The sequence below is a fragment of the Megalopta genalis genome, chromosome 5 (assembly GCF_051020955.1).
Source record: "Megalopta genalis isolate 19385.01 chromosome 5, iyMegGena1_principal, whole genome shotgun sequence".
NCBI classification, from domain to species: Eukaryota; Metazoa; Arthropoda; class Insecta; order Hymenoptera; family Halictidae; genus Megalopta; species Megalopta genalis.
The window spans coordinates 28,428,976-28,447,469 of NC_135017.1; the positions used below are offsets into that span (position 1 = coordinate 28,428,976).

Consider the following 18,494-nt stretch of genomic DNA (forward strand, 5'->3'; position numbering starts at 1 on the left):
TTTCGGGCAATCTTTGGGCGACGTCGTTTTTGGAATAATCTCGTATTTATATATAATATATAATAATTCATAATAATTATATATAATAATAAATAAATATATTATATATATATAAATAATAATAATATAATTCATGATAATTGTATATAAATAATATATAATAATAATAATAATATAATATATAATTATTTTATATATAATAATATAATAATTCGTGTTTATTGAATAATCTCGTTTAACGTTTCGAGAGTATGTCCTTCGTTAGATTTGCGTCGAATCGATGGAGACGCTACGTCTAGACAAAGGTTCCGGCGCCATTTGAAATTTGTCACTGTGGAAGGCTTATCGAAATATTCAGTTCTGAAACACATACCTCCTCTGTCGGCGTCCGGAGATCCATTCTCTGGATCGTTTCCAGCGGCGTCCTCGCGCTTGACACCCATCACACCGTCTTCCAATTGGCAACAGTCCATGATTAAATTCTCATATTCGCGTCCACTGAAAATGCAGAATGACGCGTTACGATCTTACAGAAAACTGCTAATAATTGTTTTGTTTTCGGTAAATGATTCCGCGAAACAGAACTCTCTCTTCGAGATTGCTAAAAATGTTGTCTAGTATTTTAGACGATAGATTAGAGAAGATGCTAATATATCTTGCCGTAATTTAACGATTCTAACGCATAATCGAGATTTATAGTAATAACCTGTTAAGTATGAATATTATTCCGTTCTTTTAAGATTTGAAATAAAATTCGCGGTTCTTTTCTCCACAATATTTGAGCATTCAAGAAAATGTAGGTGCACGATAAATACAAGTTTTCTATTTTTTATAAGAAATTATTATAAGCGAAAAACTTCTAGTCATTGTAACTAGGATAAAAATGGTACGGCAAGGGATCAACTGTGCTCTCCTTCTGTCAACAATTTTCTTTGCCACGAGGATGCAATGGTACGACGAAAAAGTAATCGAATTAAGAATCGGTCGATTACCTTATGACATAATTGACACAGATGATATTTTGCTCTTCCGCGTTTTTCGTGTTGCATACAACGGTGGCGCAGGTTTGCAGCCACGTGTATCCTCCGCTTTTGTTCATCAGCCTGTAGTAATGTGTCAATACCTGTCCCTTGTGGATTACTAGAACAAAATGAATACCTTTTATAAAAATCATGCAGTATATCCTGAATAATAAACTGGAGGACCAAGAGCTTTATTGAGTTATTGTATTAGTAACAGCAGTTTGCAATATTTAGAATTATTATTTTTCATTCGCCCAAAGTGCAAAATGATAGTTTAAAACAGCATTCATCTTGCGGAGTAAAATACTTACAATCGATGTGCGACTTCCGAAGACGGTTCGCATCTTCTCCATGGCACAATGTGTAAAGATTCTTCCCTGTTAATTCGTCTGCAGTGTAATCTAATAATTCGGACACTCTGCGAATTAATAGAGAGAATTATTTCATGAAAATGTCAATTTCATCGCGAGAAATCAATAACTGTTAATCATTAGACTGCAATGCGTATGTCTCCTTATACGTGAGATTCAGTTAACCCTTTGCGGTCGAAGCTATTCGAATTCGAAATCCAAAACATGATTTCTGATCTACACTAGTTCTATTTTATATAATTTATTGCGACTTATGCACATGATATTGAGCCTGTTGACAAGTACAATGCAACTTTAATAGTTTCTTTTCAAGTAGAAACGAGTCCGATGCTCTTAGAATGATTTTGAAAAATGGTACACCAATTTTTAGTGGCGCCTCAGAGTCGCCATTCGAGTGCAAAGGGTTAAAGTTTTGCTCTGCATATTTTAAAAAATCATCGGGAAAATATATTTTATCAATTGGACCTATTTTATTGATCAGTCTATAATTTTGAAATTCCATAAACATTTTCCATAATCTATTAATCGGCATTATAGGTAAAAGAACCGGTAAAATTGTCATCGTTATACTCACTTGGGCTCGCAATGTGCTATCCGGAAATCGAAGTTAATTCGAGTGACGAACATGTCGGTTTCAAGACGAATTTCATGCACACTCGGCGGAGGAAGTGCGATTGCCAGTCCAACCATGCCCATCAATGGCGGCGCAGACTTTCTTGTATGGCTAAACGTATACTGTGGTCTCAAACGGCACAGTAACAGTACGACCTGAATGTATAATAGTCAATTAAGAACCAGGGTTTCGTTAATTGGACAGGATTGATTTGCGAAAAGTCTTGTTCGCGGAGAAAAATTCGTATCAGAATGTAGCTCCATTTTAAAGATCGATATGGAAAGTTTCTCGTGACCATACTTAAAGGAATGATCGTAAAACATTCCGGCAAAGAATTCAAGCATTAAGTTTAAGCACCGGAATAATCTTTTAATTCCAAATCTGGAAAGTGGTGAACAAATGGAAGCCACAAAAAGAAGACTACCAAATTCAAAATCACAATTTGCCACAATTCAACAAAATTTTTGAGAAAGATTAGAATTGTACGAGCAGTCGACTTTGAGCCAGCTTACCCTATATCCAGAAGATTTAAAATGGCACCCCCGTTTCGTTAACGTAGACTTCATCCGGACACAGAACGCTCGATCATATCCTTTGTAAAGACCACTGGCTGACAAGGACATCACCGAGGACACTGCGGTTAAACAAAAAATGTCTACTGTAAATAAGAGCATTCGTACACATATCTTGTATCAATTGATCATTTAATTTCAAAGGATACGAGCTTCCTCTAATCTTACGTGTCCAGAAACTAAAATTTGTATAGCTTCAGAATTGATCTTTGGAACGTTCCGATTAATAAAATTGACTGATTAGAAATATGAAAACAGGAGAAAGTCCTTGTAAACAAACTTTTATCTTGAAGAAACTAGTATTATATTCGTATGAAGTTGTAGATTCTTAACGATATTGATAAACAGTATGTCTATAAACATTTCAAGGTTATTTTTTTATTATTTTTTATTATTATTATTCTATTCAAGATTGTGCATCTAAATTGATCGTACACATGAAAAGAGCAATTCTGTTCTTGCTCGTTTGAGTCAGAAGACGTACATCTCTCTACATAAGTATTAGGATACCTGCTGATTTAGCATAATGTCAAATTTCATTCATACTTGTGAGATTAATTTACCTATTTCTGAATTCGTTTCTGTTTCTATGTTATCTAAATATGTGGAATATACTACACATGCATAGAACCAAATAGAATTAAAAATAATAGACAGACTCAACATTATTACCGAAATTAGTCCAAGAAGTATTTAAAAAACGCGTTGGATATATCAATAAAAAGAAAATATAATCTTCTTTTAGAAAATTGTAGTTATTATTTTTATTGTAATGTAAATAGATAATATGTACTTGTTACAGTTTAATACAATTAACGTTGAAATAAATTGAAGAAACACATTTTTTATTGTTATAGAAAACAATCTCCTATAGGTTTCTCAAATTGATTTAATTTTCTGCGAGTGTCCTAATACTTTTGGAGGGGAAGGTATTCAACTTAATAATTCTGGTAAAAGATCACGATTCATAGTGAATCTAACATATGACTATACACGTAACATGCAAACGTAAATGTAAATGCAACATGAAAAATCATTGATTCTAATCTATCGATATTAATAATATTAATTATATATTATTATAATATTAATAATATAATAATTATTATAATATTAATTATATATTATTATAATATTAATATTTATCGATATTATTCCGAATGCTATTTTCTTTTCCATTCGTTATTTATATCTAAATTCGATAAGAATCTCTCTTCGGGGTAAAACCGCAGACGGCGGCCATTGTTGTTTCTCGCGTGTGTTTCCTCTTTGAAAGATTTCAGGACTCGGCCGCAATCATTTGAAATTTATCAGTCGCTAATTCAAGCTCGAATGACTTCGTTTCAACGTAGTCAAGTGACGAAACGCGTCGTTTGAATAAAACTACAAGAAAAATTACCGTCGGGATTCGCAGTGGAAGACGAGCCGTGCTCTTCGGACGCTGCGCTGCTCGGCGACGCTAATCCGGAGCTAGACGAATGTGGGCCAGAAGAATTGGTAGACGTTAAACCGAGACCCAACTGCTCGGCGACTTCCGCGTGATCTTGCTGATGAACATAATCGAAAACGCTCGATCCCGTCATCTCTACCTGAAATCCAAGCACACGCGCCATTTTACTTCGGGCACCAGCAACGGTTGGCATTCCGAAGTGCGAGCCTGAAATGATCGCTGTTTAGGGAGAACCTAATTTCGACGAGCACCTAAGTTGCACCATCAATGTTTTTAGAAAGGAGAGAAAGAAAAATATCCGCAGAATTATTAATATCATGTATTGATTGATTGAGAATTATGATTTGATTACAGCTTAGCTTTGTATCTCGGAAATAAATTTATTAATTGATTAAAAATTGGGTCAACTTTCGCGCTGATCTCAAGATATTGTGTTTAAGTCAATAATAAATTGGGATGTAGACGAAGAGCTTTTCGTTTTTTTTTTATGTTTTAAAGTATTTTATATCTACTTTGCAAAAATGTCAATTAATTGTTGTTGTAATGTATTACAAACTTAGAAGTTCTAAGAAACTATTGTTTCTCATATTACAAGATGACGAAGTGGTGCATAATTCTCAGACTGCGAATTCTATGCACTTATAAGAAAAAAATGGGTATGTCAAATACAAAACTGAAAAAACGTTGGTAGAGTTTAAGGATTTCGGTATATTATCTTCAACTGATTAAGATTGTTAACAGGGAAAAGATTTAATTTATATTTCTTACAATTAGCTTAACCGATCTTTATTTTGCACAAAGATCCGCAGTCTGATAATTATTAAATAAAAACAGCTTCAGATTTTCCAAAAAAGTTCGGAACGATATAAATCGACGAGAAATGTGATAAACATTGCATCATTCGTGAAGAGTTACTACAGAGTCACTTAACCAGCGAAGCATACGTGTCTGACAACGGCTTATATATGGAGGATTAATTAGGACACAATCTTCAGCACGTAATATTTACTTTAATAGATTAATACGATAACACCGTTTACGCGTACGATAAATTATCGTGATGATTCGTTAACTGTCGACCGTTTCGAAGACGTTAAAACAAATTATCAGCAGAGCCGATTAAAGTAATATTTGTCGAGTGTTTAGTAATTAAATTATATGAAAGTGTAGCTACACTGATTTGATCAACGTTCAAAAATATGAACCGGGAATGTTATCAATATTAAAGGTTTCCAAGTTTCCGGCCATTTCCGCGAGATTTATGAAGCGAATAACCAAGTTCGGTGTTTGACATCTAACCGATGTCTTTATGATAATCCCAACCTTTCTCTCAGGAATTGAATTGAAAGAAGTTTCTTTCTGGGGCCAACCTTTCATACCTCCGACGGTGCACACGTGAACAAACTTTAATAACTTCTTGACGGAGACAACATCTCTCTTATATGTATATTCGCGTACTATGGAGTCTCTATAATTTATTATATTTATGCACAACCATGCTGTCTGTGTGTAGAACTTAATTGACGAAGACTTTTCTCTTTCGATGATAGAATTGTGTATTTTAATGAAATGTTATTAATACAACTACGTATAGATGTTATATTTTCAATTCTTCTTTAGCGTTTAGAGATATGTTAATAAAAACCATAATCTCGAATCATTAATAAAAACGTTATATTAATTTGTTTAAAGCATATCTTATACGTTTAAAAGAAATATTACGTTAACATGTTATATGTTAAGAAAACATTATACACATTTGTTTAAAGCATATGTTATATGTTTAAAAGAAATATTACGTTAACATGTTATATGTTAAGAAAACATTATATACATTTGTTAAAAGCATATGTTATATGTTAAAAACTATTATGTTAATGAAAGCCATACTCTCGAACCATGAATTAATACCGATATTCTAAAAATGACATGAAATGAAATAAAAATTAACGTATAAAAATATTAATGCACGTGTAACTAAATACACGTGAAATACTACGAGTGCATTTAAATATACGTGAAATAATTCACGGGTGCACGTGTTCTTAATATGACACGTACTTCAGTACGCGCATACGAATTTCACGTGTACACGTGTATGCGTAAAATCATAACCTCTAATATGTATATCTTCCTAAATGTAAGAATTCTTTTATTTTTACTAAACGTATGTTGTACACTGAAATACGCTTCAAAGCGAGTTATCTTATAAAAGAACTACAAAGTAGTGGGAACATAATATGATTGAAATTACATTATAATTGAGAAGAATGTAAGATATTTTCTCCACTGTAACAGCGTTCCCACAATTCTAATAAAAATGTTTCAAAATGCAACATAAATATCATGTGACTGGTATCCAGAATTCCATAGATATTTCAAAATGCTGACAGAAAATACTCGTAAACTTCCACTAAAAAACACCTATAATATTATATTATTTAGTATATATATATATATATATGTATTATATATTACATGTATTATTTATTACTATAATATTAGTCATTACATTATAAAACAACCTACATCGCATTTATGACCAAGCATGTCCATTTATTGCCTTTTAAACCAATATTTATGCAACAACAATATTTCTGGTAACAAGATTGCGAATCTTTATACAAGATAAAACGTTTTTGCAACAATTAAAAATCGTAATTCGGTATATACTTGTTCTCTTTCTAAATGATTCTAGTAGGGTGATAATTACACTGCGGATTTTTATGCAAAATAAAAATTATCTAAGTTAATTGCAAGAAATAGGAATTAGACGAAAATATTCTTTTTCTTTTAACAATCGAGAAATAAGTTGAAAATAATGTAACAATATCCTTAAATTCTTCTTGTGTTTTTCTATTTCTGTATTTGATCGATTCATTTTTGTTATAAATACATAAAATCCGAAGTTTACTAAGTTTACTAGTAGAATCTCCTCTGATATCCGAATTCACTATCACCCAAACATGTTTCACAGTACAGTAAATTTTTCCCAATTGTTGTTCAGCTTGTGAACAAAATTGGACAATTTGGGAAGAGGAGATGCGATTATTCGAGCCTCGTGGCTCGTTTTTATAGTTGCCGATTATCAACACCTACAATTGTTTCCATTTTTGCTTATAAATTGTGGAGAATTTAGGCGCTCAGATTGCCTACAAAAATGGACAATTTGGGAAGAGTAGTTGTTTGAATAATCGTATCTCGCCCTAGGGTAATGTACTGTACTTTGAAAGATACGATGAACGAGATGGTAATACTGAGCTCTTTAACACGATTAAGCGTGATTAATAAACTACCATTCAGACTATGATCAAGAACTAGGTTATTCTTCTTAGTACCAAATCTAACAATACGATCACTTATCGCACAATAGAACAGTTAGTTACAGTTTCAGATTTCATCTTTATTGATAGCAAATCGTTTTACACGTGGTTTGCCAGAGCTTGAGCTGATCACACGTGGAACGTATTATACTTGGACAACGAAGAATTCTGATATTGCAGGATCGGATAATCGAGGTTCTACCGTATTCTCAAATTCAGTCTCGGCCTTCGGTATTCGCAGTTCTCCGACAAACGCTCGAGAACACTGTCGCATCGAAAATTTCTAAAATAAATGGACTCAAATGCATCGCTATGTGCGTCGCATAGATGGATGCTCTGATCAGAATTTCTCAAACGGGTTCAAAGACAAGGTATGTATTATAAATCCCGCGGAGTAGATTACCGGCAGGGGCGGAGAGGCGCAGGGGGTACCCTCTCGGGGAACGAAACTCTTAATTCCGACGGAAGTCAATTTCATCAGCGTGAAAACTTTAATTTCAATCGAACTTGCCCGTGGAATAATAAAATCGCCGCGTTCGTAGCCGCGGTACTTCCCCGGTCTAAGCCCGAGACCTATTAAAAAGCTTGCAATTAAAGATCGCCGTCGAAAGGAAACGGTCGGCAGCGACGGTCGTTTGGTCGGAGGAGGACGGCTATGGTTAGAGTGTCTCTTTTCGGTCGATGGGAAGCAGCTACGTCTCGATTTCCATATCGGAATGTTTCGGTGGACACGCATTCCGGTGGCCGGTTCTGGCTCGTTGGAGTCTACGTTGAAGTCTACGTTCGAATATGTTGGAATACGTTGGACTACGTTGGAGTATACAGTGGTTCGCGAAAGTATTCGAACACCTTTTAAAACGGAATAACTTTTTATTCCAATGAACTTACCCTGTCGAGTTAGTGACAACTAATTTCAATGTTCGCATTCCGAAATAATTGATGAATAAAGTGTTAAACAATCTATAGCATACTCGGTTATGGTTTTACCAAAATTGTCCGCCATTTTTTAATAGATCGTAACCGAGATTCATGTTTAGGTTCAATACAAAAAATTATACTATAAAGTATATACCTTTCAGATTAATTTCCCCGGAAAACCTCGTATCGCTAAAAATCGTTGTTTTCACCCTTCTCAACAATTGTTAAAATTATAAAGATTGTCTCGTGAGAAATGGTAGATTTTTCTTAACTGAAGCATACATTGTAATAAAAATGGGGAGAGGTTTAGATAAATTTAGTCTTGTCGCAGTGATCTAATACTGATAGTACTGGATGGGTTTAGTGTCAAAATTAGACGAAATGACTTGAATCTTTTTGAAATGTTAATGCAATAATCCTGTTAAAATTGTTTCCAAAAATTTCATTTAATCGGAATATCGGAAAAAGTTAAAAAACTCACGTTCTGTAACTTTCTTTTTATCTGAAAATCAATTAAAAACGGTCTTCGACCGATAATTATAAGCTAATCTGAAGATACATCAGTCAATGCCAGTAGCTAAAGTTTGCATCAACCGATTTTGATGAGAGATCTGAAACCTACAAAACGCATTGTTTAAATTTTCGTATTCGGTTCAAATAAAAAAGTTAAAAAATGTAAGATTTTCAATTTCTCGTCATTCAAACTAGTTGTAATTTTTGAAAAAGGTTCTTTTTAGTAAACTAATCATCCCCTTACATCTCAACAAACTTCAAATCATTTTGCCCAATTTTTAACGAGTTATTTCCTTTTAACACTGGACTGGTTCGTGGCGTTCAAATTAATCGGTTTCACAGTTTTCATTTGAAGATTGTTGAAGCTATAAAGACTCTCTTTTGGAAAACGATCGAATAAACTTCTCACATTTCAAGCATACGTTATAATCAAAAATGGCGAAGTTTTTAATTAAATTCAGTCTTGCGACTCTTACAAAACAACATACGTGAAAATATCTAACACGTTAGTGTCAAAAGGTGTTAAAATACATCGGAATACGTTGGAAGACGTAGGAATACGTTGGAATACGTTGGAATATGATGGAATACAGTGGGATACGTTGGAAAATCCGTTAGAATATTGAATCGCGTTGGTATAAACGTTGGAATAAACATTGGAATGCGTTGAAATGCGTTGGGATACGTTGGAGTACGTTGGAGTATATGTTGGAACATTCGATGGAATATACGTTGGAGTACACGTTAGAATATTCGTTGGAATACGTTGGGATACGTTGGAATAAACGTTGGAATATGTTGGAATACGAATACGTTAGGATATACGTAGGAATATCTGTGGAACGCAGGGGCGCCGGCGGCCATGTTTGTGGCAACGTCGGCGCCGGTTTCCCGAATCCCCGAAACACCCTATTGATTGCTCCACGAGTCTCGCAGAACCGAGCTGGTACACCGGTCACCTCCCGTACACCTCCTGTTCCTCCCGCTATCGCGTCCCTCTATCTCTCTCCCTCTCCTCCTTCTCTCTCTCGCTCCCTCCCTCTCTCTCTCTCTCCGTCTATTCCCCTCTGTATCCCTCCGGTCCCCTCCTCTCTCTCTCTTTTCTCCATCTACCTTCACGGGCAGCATTAGGAATGGCGAACACGCCGCCGTGCAGAGGCTACGTGAGCCGCATGCGACCACCCCCGCCTCCAACCACCCATCCTTCCCTCGTCTATGTCATGCTTGGTGCCAGCCAGTATGGCCGCCAACTCATACAACCTTCTCCTCTTTTCCTCCCTTGACCTCTCTCGTCCTTATCCACCTCTTTCGCTCGCTCTCTGTCTCCGTGCCAGCCACGCTGCTTCTCTCCCTCCTCTTCTCGTCTTCCTTCTCCCCCTTCTCTTTCTCTTCGCTTCTCTTCAACTCCTCTTTCTCCTCCGTTCTCTTCTTCTTCTCTTACTCCGTTCTTGGTTCCCAGCAGCCACCCACTCCGTCGTCTACCCTTCGTTCCCTCTCTTCCCTCTTCATTCAGCTTCTCCTTTTTCCGGCGACCGTCTTCCCTCGCCACTATCTTTGCCCTTCCGGCTCGCATACGTGACAGCTTCGCGTGCACGCTTGTGTCTTATATGTCTTCCGCTTCATTTCACCCTCTCCCCCACGTTCCCACCGTCACCTATCTCTGCTCCCGGCCTCCGGCCCCCTCCCCCCTCCACCCTCCGGAACCCACCGACCTTCCATCAACATCCCCGCGAACGAGTCACGCTCCCAACGACGCCCCCGACCGACCGGACCCGGCGAGAACCGACGCTACAGAAACGCTACACACTCACCTGTGAGAGTCCAAGGTAAATTGAGACGGTCTCGGATATGTACAGGAACCGTCCATCAGCGGCGACCGCCATCGCGAAGCCGTCCAGCGACTGAAACGAAAAATATTGGAGCAATCCTGATGCGCCCCCTGCGCTCCGCTCTTTCCAGGCAGGAACCAGCGCCCGGTTTCGCTTCTGCCTCCAGCAGCCAGCATTTCCGGGCGCCGGTTACGGCCTCGAATCTTGGTTCGACTTCTCCCTCGGTATATGTATAATACTCGCATCGAGATCTTTTTTCAGTTTCACAGCCCTTTTCGGTTTCTAATCTCGCGGCGCCAGTTCGCGTTCCATTCGTAATGTTCGCACGGTTTTCTTGGGAACCGTGTTAAGGCCGAGGGAGTTCCGACCAACGGGCGGATGAAATTTTTATTAAGTTTATTGGGATTTCTACCGCAACTTATCACCAAGCGACCAGACTCTGCACTTTTCGCTTACTTTCTGTCGGGGTTGGATACTTGTCGTTTTAGTAAAAGGGCAATACTTGTGAGTTGAATTGTTACTTGTTTAGTTTCCGGTTGCAGAGGGTAGAAAAGATTCTAACACGTGTGTGATTAGGGTTTGTCGTTTATATTCGAAATAAGCTTCTTTCGTAAACGTTTCGGAGCAAATTTCGTACAGGCTACACAAGCTTTGAAAAGTGGATAATTATGTGTATTGTGTATTACGTTTACTGTCGTTGATACACGGTTGTTCGAGTACGCAAGATCAACGAGGATTAGAGTTGATCATTTTGAATCAATAGATGATACCGCGGACTTACTTGAAGAATATGGGTGCCTTGATGTACCTCGAAGTGGTCCACTGCGGCCGATGCCGGTGACCTTCCTCGATTTGCACCTAAAACCACACGAATTGTCCAAGATTAATAAAAGATACCGGTTTGTTGCGCTTGCTTTGCCATCTAATGTATTGCTTGCTATTTAAATAATATTAATTCACTTATCGAAATTAATGCCAACAATTTTTATCTAGCACGGAGACCAACAGTCTAGCCACTATATTTATTTTCATATCGTTGTGGATCTCGAATGCACATAAACCGCAGTCTAGTTTTTTACAATCGATTGCCACGAATTGCAGAATCCAAACATAAAACTAACCTTAACACGTTAACGGTCAGAACCATAAAATTCACCCAAATTGTTTGATAATAAGGCAGCAGTGTTTTATTAAGGTCTAATGGAAAAGCTAATGTGTTCAGGAGTATATTCAAAATTATGTTGAATAATATTAATAAACAAGATTTTGAAAGTTATATTTATATATAAAAGTTATATATTATATCAGTTATATATATATATTTCTGTCGAAATGATCAGTCGTTTAAGTTAACGCTCGAAACTTCTAGTGTTATCTGATGTGAATCTATTAATATAGATTGTAACAAAAGTTCGTGTTCAAGTTTGATCAATCATATGCTAGCACGTCACTCAGAGTGTTAATTACACAATAAAATCATTTCCATTAACGTAACATCCTTAGAAATCCACGCATTAACAAAATCATTATTTCCACCCTTGTCAACAATGATAATAAATGCTAACAAGAATCTATGTTCAAGTTTGATAAAAAAATGGTGTCGGTTATATACGACCAGCATAGCATTTAACCTCTTAGCTGTGGACGACGTATGGCAATTTTACATCTTACAACAAAAATACAAATTAATATAAATTTCGCACATTTTAGAATAATTCTAGAACAACTTGCCGAAAGAAACTGCAGCCAGTGTGATCGATAAAACGCATACAAAATTGATCTTAAAAATAGATCGATGCAGCCAAGTGGTTAAAATCACCCCCATCCAGAGAGTATCCCTCAGAATCCACGCATCACCAAAATCGTTGTCTCCACCCTTGTCGACACTGCTAGGATTATCAAGTTGGAACTAATAAATGCTAACAAGAATCCGTGTTCAAGTTTGATCAAAAAATTGCATCAGCCATATACAACCACCATGACATTAAAACTATTGAACTGTATAATAAAATCAACCTCTCGAAGTCGTTCGAAGAACTAAGCCAAGAATTAACCACCAATTTGCGACGCTTGTAACGAACCAATAATATCGACAGCCCAACTATTCTACAAACACAAAAGATTTGAACGTACGGAGACGAAAATCAGCAAAATCATTTTTGCTGGACGAAATCAGCAAAAATCATTTCTGACCTCTGAAAACTGCGTTATAGAATCGCGTTATCTGAAAGAAACTCATCTATACAACAAAAAGCAGCAAAATCTAAGAACGCCGAACCTGTCGTTAGTGACCTTGCAGTCGATGCGACATTAAACCCAAAAGAAAAATGGGAAAAAGAGTCAAGGTAACTTCCAACGATTATAAAATTGGAATTACAGCAAATTCTGTCAAATTGTTTCTCAGCTTGTAAACAGAAATGGATAATTTGGGAAAAGGAGATAAAATTACAATAATTTTTCCCTAATTCGCGCTCAGATTGTGCAAAAGAATAGACAATTTAGAAAGAGAAGATGCAATTATAGTAATTTCTCCTTGATTCGCGCTCACATTGCGCACGAAAATGAATAACTTGGGAAGAGGAGATACGATTATTCGATCCTTGCTTTTCGCTTTTATAGCTGTTGGCAATCGGTAACTATAAAAACGAACCGCAAGGCTCGGACAATCGTATCTCCACTTCCCAAACTGTCCATTTTTGTGCGCAATCCGACCGCGAATTAGGTAAAAATTACCGTATTCGAGCCTCGCGACTGGTTTTTATAGTTGTCGACAATCAGCTACGACGTCGTCCCCAATTTCAAAACGTCGAACCTCGAAATTTATCGGCAAAATCGCCGTTTCGCAATACGCTCGACCAAGTCTCTCTCACCGTGCGACCCTAACGGCGTCCATGTTGTCGCGAGAGGCTCCGCGTTTCTCGGAACAGCGGCGTGCGGGAGTGGAAGAGGTTGGATCGGTAAAAGTTCGATCGGTATTCATGCACCGTGCTCGGCGAAACAAACGACAAAGCGGCGTGTCGTTGTAGGAGGAACCGCGCGTCGGACGGGCGAAAGTCCGACCGGATTATTCGGGGATCCGGCTCCGAAATATCAGAATTAACTTGTTGACCGAACAGCGAAAGGTAGGCTGGCCCAGAGGCAGGCTCATCAATCCGACGAGTTAGCCTCGGCACTTCGGCTGGTTTCACCGTGGGGCTTACCAGATTAAGCGGTCCGCGTCGAGTTTGATCGAGTCTTCTAAGTCTTTCATTACGGGAACCCGGCCGAGGGTGGGTTTATTATTACGGTAAGAAGACGGCCGTCTTGTTTGTTAAACGAGGGGAGAACGAAGACGCGAAGGGGTGACCGGGGGCACGGTCAGCAGGCTATTTCCCGGGGTGAATAGTGTGACTCACTTGGTCGGTCAAAATAAACCGAAGGTAGCCCCCGATCATTGGCCGTCAATCAATCCTACCCATCGTGTCTTTATTAACTCTTCACCGACCCGTCAGCTTGGATTTCCCTGCGACCGGTCGCCATGGAGCTGTTTCTGCAACTGGAATTTGCTTTGCTTCGGCTGTGAAGTATCAACGAAACGTGTAAATATAGTCTGGTTATGTCAAGGTCTTCTGCGAGGCATGCGCCATTAGATCAGCTTTTTCAATAATTGAAATAGATGACTCGACCAAATACATCATACTCACAGACTCCAGAAGTATCATTGAAAAATTCAATTCATAAGTATTCAATCATAAGTATTAACGTGGATCCCATTCCACATGGGAATCCAGGGTAACGAAATTGCGAACAAAATGGCCAAATCCGCTTCGAACATGTCTACGTCCAATAAAAATATCCCAACTTTACATAGAGACCTCAGAAGTTTTCTAATAAAATAAAATGATTGGAAACTGGAATGATTACTGGGAAACACATAGTATCTTCAAGAATCCTAACGAATGTTCCAATTTCGTACAGAGACTTCAGAAGTTTTCTAATAAAAAAATTATTGGAAACTGGAATAATTACTGGGAAACCCATGGTACTTTCAGAATCCTAACAAAGAATCCTAAATGTTATATTGGAGTGTTAAAAATGAGAGGTAAAAATGAAGTGGTAAAAATCTGAAACGAGATATTATAACGTTAAATAGGTTAATTAGATATTTATTAAATTATAAATTATTTTAAAACGTGTCGGTTGCCAAGTTTTCTTGATGTAGATGTTTTTATAATTCGTACGATTTAATCCTTAATTGGTTCAATAATTTTTCGCAATAGTACATGGAAAATATTGAGGTTGGAATAAAGTCAAAATAAAAAGTGCAAACAGACGTGTGAATCTAGTGTTAGATTAACCATCCAGTGAATTTTATTTTTAGCTAGTCTACAAAATAATCAAAACTTCAAAATAAGAAAAATTCTTTAAAAATAAATTTTTGACTACAAAATCAAACAGAATTATTTGAATCTTTTGATATTATTTCGACAGATGTTTATTTAATTACATTCTTGTGTATGTTATTAGATATTGTTTATCCATATTTGCACCGTGATATAAACCCGAGAAGTTTCTCATGTGACAAGTTGATATTTCATTAATACAGCAACTGCACGAATTACTTATTAATTTTTATTAACACAAACGTATTTGTTGCACCTACATATAGTTGTAACAGTTAGAATATTACTGTTCAGTTCGTATTTCGAATTTCATTGTACACTGCAAATGTGTTTGACAATAGAAGGAAAGAGTGTAGTAGAGCGACGACTATGAAAATTCATTTTGAGAGAAGCGAAGCGTCTTCGGTATCACCTTTTTCTGTCGGCTGTCGTAATATTTTGATAAATAACTAAGGGGACGTTTTACCGAAATGTGTGGGATTGTAGCCGGTGGATATTTCCTTGGGGATGGTGGAAAAATATCTGCGCTATTGCGACGATCAATTTAGGAAAGATCGAACGTGCTAATGTATCTCCTGTTCTGTCTCGAAAATAGTATTCTGTTTTTATATTTTTCTTATCCGTTTCTCATTTCCTTGGACTCAACTTTACTGGCTTTAATTTAAGTAATGCTTTCCTATCCATATTACAATATTTCTGCACTCCAAGTGATCAGAAATAGTTATATAAATACTGTCAATATTAAGATGTTCTCATACATTCAATTTAGGAGAAGAAGCAGTTATCAGAAACATTTTGACATTTTCTGTGAAGTCATTTTAAAAAAATGCGTGTCTTCTGTCAAAGACGTTTGTGTATCCAAAAATGTATAAATTAATATTGAATGTATTTTTGTGTTATTAGAATATTTTTAAACAATGCATGTAGAAACTTCGTTCGTTTGCCGTAGAAAAAGATTGAAAATATGTAAAAAATATTATTATATGAATAATTAATAAATGAGAAATGGAGAAAGACTTGAAGTTATATCGATATTTTTTCGGGATATTAATGAAAAGTTTTTCCTCCATTTTGATTCCTCTTTCAAGTTATATAGGAAAACAGGGGACACGGAACGACCAAAATGGAAGAGTGCGGTGGTAGAATTGCGATAAGAGACACAAAAAATCAATTTGAAATTACGTGAGCCATTCCGCCCAATCTAGTGCCTTTAAAGATGCACTGTTTGGAAGCCGCTCCGTCGTTTCCGGTTGCTTTGCCAATTTCCATGCGACTTTAGCGGAAACGGCAGACCGCTAGGGGCGAGTTAGTAAATGAAATTACCATTTGAACGTTCCTTCACTTCCGTATAATTGTTTCGTGGGCGAGATGTTATGGTATTCTCTGCATTATTTAATACTGCGATGGGAAGCAACAGTAATTTCCTTTACAATTCTCTCTGTTCCGAATAAATTGCTTAGCTGAAATAATCGTACATCGTTGAGATTATGATAACGAAATATATTTACCATCTTTCGAAGTATCGAAGTCCATTTTCAATTTCGTAAAATACTATTTACTTATTTTTAAAGTAACACTTGTTTCGTCCGATTAATTGTTTAGAATATTTTTATTGACATTTTCTGATAGTACTTTCTGCTTTGATTAGTATTGCCATTTACGTTCTATCATTATCTCGAAGAAGTGTTATTGTTATACTGTTAGATTACATAAAGTTATCCACGAAAAATTTGAACGTGCCAATATCTTTATGACCCATTGTTATATCTGCGTATATGTAATTGTTCAGGAAAAGAACACTAAGTTATGCGTTTTCTATTTTCAATTACTGTAGTTGAATGCTATAAATGTAATTTCTAATTGCGCACACCGATATTATTGTTAGACTCGTTGGAGTTTTAAGCTCACGCATTCTTTTTATCTTCCATTCACATGTATTATTTCATAGTATGAAAACAGTGTAGAATTTGTTTAAACAAGCGAGTAGTAATTCAAGCTGAATGATGGAAGATATACCGAATTTGAAAGTCTCTATTTCCTGTATTAAATCTGCTTTATATACTGTTCTCTCTGTCAAACAATGAAAAAAGTGTATACTCCACCATATTGAAGTCATTATAACACCAGTGACATAAAACTGCAACCTATCCCATCTGTTTTACTGGAAGAAATTAATAGTGGTACAAATTTAACATTAACCATATCATCGCCGTTTCGGCAATTCTTATTCTACAATCATAGAAATTATATGAAGACACATCCACCAGAAAACATTCAATATATCTGTCCACCCAACATATGTTAATACAAAAATTGGAAAAAATTTAAAAAAATTCAATACTGTAATTTGTATAAGGCAACACAGACGAGTCACTTTTAGTGACTTAATGTTAATCCTTTGTAATCAGATTTCTAGCCAGACTCGACATTACCTTTTACACTAATAGGCATAATTTTTTTACACTAATATATTTGCACTAATACATTACTTTTACACTCGTCTCTTGATTTACCTTATATTCACGAGTAATTCTACAATTACATGATGTCTAAGATCTACTTACACTATTTCTAAACAATTAAGTCGCCAATATCATGCTAGAGCACAAATTTTATGACAGAAATAAATAACTTATGACGAAAATAGATACATGAAATTGAGAACAATGAAAATATTTAAAGAATTTGGGAACACCTACGTATTATTTTCAACTCGCTAAAATGATTAAAAGAAGAAAAACAATTCTATTTGACCGATGTTCGTCGATTGACGAAGATAATTCTTGTTTCGCCTAAAGAGCCTCATTCATTGGGAATTCTGAAATAAGAACGTGGAAACATTTAGCGCCGCGAACAGCTGAAAACGTCCACACATTTGTCACCGGTATGCCATACTTATGACCAGTTTACCGTGCTTACGATCATGCATGTCGTCCCGTTTCCCGAGCCTGCGAACACGAGAACGAAACAAAGAAACGCGAGAGAGAGGAGACGGAGCAGAACGTCAGTTTCTGTCAAGAGCACCGTAAAGAAAAATAAATCAACCGACGTGTCTGGAAATCTTTAACGCATTTTACTTCGTTAAGTCGAGAGGTCTCGTTCCGCTTGTGGTACTGACATGCGGCGAGGGTGAACCGCCCGGTACTGGATTCAGTTTGATGAGGAGCTGCGGCGGCGATGTGCGGACGGTGCCTAACTCAATTCCGTTAGTTTAGTTACATTGGCGGTTGGTAACGCGAGGCCCGGCGCAGGGGTTGCTGTGATTAGATTTCCATGTAGGTAGCGGTGGTGCAGCCACCTAAGCCTTTATGTGTGCCGCTTTATATGTACGCGTCGAATTCTCCGCATCCCTCTCTCCCTCTTTCTCTTTCGATCCTTCTCGGTCTCACCCCCTTTCGCTCTCCTCCGCCCCAACTCGCCACCCGCGCCACGACAAATATTAACTCAACCAACCACTCCCCGTTCCGAAAGTAGTGCCGATGAATAAGTGAATTCTTATTT

General features: G+C 36.9%; 1 protein-coding gene across 5 annotated transcripts in view; it reads right to left on the reverse strand.

Annotated features, from left to right (window-relative positions):
• The window catches only part of LOC117222438 (protein trachealess), a 316,876-nt gene that overhangs the window by 4,259 nt on the left and 294,123 nt on the right, over positions 1-18,494 (reverse strand). For all 5 annotated transcript variants that reach the window (XM_033474131.2, XM_033474130.2, XM_033474129.2 and 2 more), the window contains 8 exons: positions 11,393-11,469; positions 10,594-10,683; positions 3,978-4,167; positions 2,519-2,640; positions 1,968-2,161; positions 1,334-1,440; positions 993-1,140; positions 374-498 (listed from right to left, as the gene is read on the reverse strand). In XM_033474131.2, the coding sequence (XP_033330022.1) occupies positions 374-498; positions 993-1,140; positions 1,334-1,440; positions 1,968-2,161; positions 2,519-2,640; positions 3,978-4,167; positions 10,594-10,683; positions 11,393-11,469 (1,053 nt within the window). The remainder of the gene's footprint in view (positions 1-373; positions 499-992; positions 1,141-1,333; positions 1,441-1,967; positions 2,162-2,518; positions 2,641-3,977; positions 4,168-10,593; positions 10,684-11,392; positions 11,470-18,494) is intronic.